Raw genomic sequence first — 2412 nt, forward strand, 5'->3', positions numbered from 1 at the left:
TAACTATACACTATAGAATAAAGAAGAAAATGGATGGATCATGCATGCACAGTGCATGGGGATTTATTAGAGGCTATGATAAAATCCCTACAACATATATCTCGAGATTGGAAAGGAGTGTCTAGCGAGGCCAAGGCACAAAAGACCCACAATCTTGGTGGTATACATAATTATAAGAACGTAAGAATATAATGATTCATTGTTGAAATAATATTTGATTATTGGTGTGTTGTGTGTTTGCGTATTCGGAGGGTTTGATGGAGTGATTGCCCCTCCACCACCCGACCATCTCACAACGTTAACGTAACAAATCTTGATCGCTAACATAGTTTCGTCGAATTATATCTTATACTCCATAAATTTGCTCCAAGATTCCTGATCTGGAAGAGGTAAATCTCAAGTTATTTAAGTGATTTCAAATTTTTCACTGTCTATATACTTTTGATTGATCAAAATTCACTAATAACTCTTAAGGCTCTCAGTCAGCCAGAGTCTAAAATCTCACCCTGTTGCTGAAACCAGGACTAAACATTGATTGAATGATTATTTGAGCTGATCTGGCGGGGCCTTCGCTTATTTTTCCTCCTTGGCTTTCATTATAATGTTTTTATTTTCAAAGATTCATCTGTTAGGATAAAATTAAATGGAATAATTGGACCACTGATCATCAGGGTCTCATCTGTATATCATGCATGTGTTTAAGGATAAGTTTCAACAACTTAACAGTACAGTTTGTTAGTTAATTAACTATTGGATTTTGTTGTCAGCTAGCCACGATGTTTAGGATGTTTGCCACGTTAATTTCATATTCTCTGCCAATGATCTCAAACTTATTGATAGCATGGAACCGCCCCTGATTTTATAGTTAGAGCTTCAATTTCTACTTTGTATAGTTACAAACATTTGACTTGTTTTTTTTTTTTTTGAAACAAACAGACCAAATTTCATTAATAACTCATTAAACCGGAAATACACGGAGGTGGGATCACGCCCCACGAACCTGAGACAACAAAGAAATAGTCGCCCGAGCTAATACATGAGCAACCTGATTCGCTGTTCTCTTGACATGTTGGACCTTAACAGACCCTATGTCGCTAGCAATCGACTGACATTGCTTAACCAACAACCCTACATATGAAAAGTCCAAATCATTCGAATTAAAAGCGTTACATAAAATTAAACAATCAGACTCTAGTATTATTGTGTTATGCCTAAGCCCTTTAAGCCAACTTAAAGCTTCTCTAGCCGCCATGGATTCTGCCATCAATGGATCGCATTCGCACGACAATCGGCCACTTTTAGCAGCCACAAAGCTACCAACGTGATCACGAACCACCGCACCATAGCCAACGCCACCAGGGAGGACCGCAGCATCGATATTGCACTTGAGAGAGCCTCGGGGTGGCGGGTTCCATTGCTGGGCAGCAACACCATCTGTCCCCCTTGTACGTTCGCTTGCATACGCCCCTTTCCAAACTAATCTCAATGCATGGACCTGTGACTTCATACCCTCGGCAGAAGGCACCATATTGCTCCAGACCACTGCGTTACGTGTTTCCCACACCACCCAGAAGATTGCAGCTAATTGGACTGCAACCTCTGCGTTTGGTGAGCTCAGAATTGAGTCCATAAACTCATGTATGCACTGCCCATGTGAAATGTCGTTCTCCTCCCATAGCCCTTGCGCATACTGGCAGCCGCAAAATAAATGCTCCGCCGTTTCCGCCACGAACCCGCATAGTGGACAACCCCCGCTTATCCAGACCCTTCTTGATTTCAGATTCTCACGTAAAGGCAATATACCACGAGCGCACCGCCATAAGAGGTTCTTAACCTTGGGCAGAATCGGAAGTGCCCACAATGACTTCCATGACCGGAAAGATTGGATATCCGGGCTTTGATTGTTGATCATAGTGAGGAGTCTGTAACCATGTTTTACAGTGTATATACCCCTTATATCGCCTAGCCATCTCCACGAGTCACTGAGGTGCAAATTTACTGGTGTTGCCATAATTCAGGATACATCCGCAGTGAGGAAAAGATCACGTAAAACTTCCCCATCCCAGTTGCCTTGTTCGTCCAAAAGACCACTCACGCGTGCCTCACCGAGTGCTTCAATTTTGGGTGAGCTCAGCTTAGTATTAACAGTGCTTGAAAGCCAGTCCCAACCCCAAATTTTGGTGTCCTGCCCATTGCCAATCCGTCTAGCTAAACCCAGTCGTAGAACCTTTTGACCGGCCACAATGCTACGCCATATATAACTTGGGTTAGCCCCAAGTTGTGCTTCCATGAAATCACAAGTAGGATAGTATTTGGCCTTTAACAAACGACCGACTAAAGATTCGGGATAAATCAATAGCCGCCATCCTTGCTTGGCAATAAGAGCTACATTGAATTCCCGGATTCGTTTGA

The 2412-nt window shown here is 42.6% G+C and overlaps 1 protein-coding gene across 1 annotated transcript; it reads right to left on the reverse strand.

Annotated features, from left to right (window-relative positions):
* Window positions 1–985: 985 nt before the first annotated feature.
* On the reverse strand, window positions 986–2011 carry LOC109147752. The gene has a single exon (XM_019295410.1). The coding sequence runs from the start codon at window positions 2009–2011 to the stop codon at window positions 986–988; it is 1026 nt and encodes a 341-aa protein (XP_019150955.1).
* Window positions 2012–2412: the final 401 nt, after the last annotated feature.

Source organism: Ipomoea nil, unplaced genomic scaffold (genome assembly GCF_001879475.1).
Source record: "Ipomoea nil cultivar Tokyo-kokei standard unplaced genomic scaffold, Asagao_1.1 scaffold2036, whole genome shotgun sequence".
Classification (NCBI taxonomy): Eukaryota; Viridiplantae; Streptophyta; class Magnoliopsida; order Solanales; family Convolvulaceae; genus Ipomoea; species Ipomoea nil.

Bases quoted from the DNA above. Each gene is read 5' to 3' on its own strand.
- LOC109147752 (XM_019295410.1), bottom strand. From the start codon at position 2,011: ATGGCAACACCAGTAAATTTGCACCTCAGTGACTCGTGGAGATGGCTA.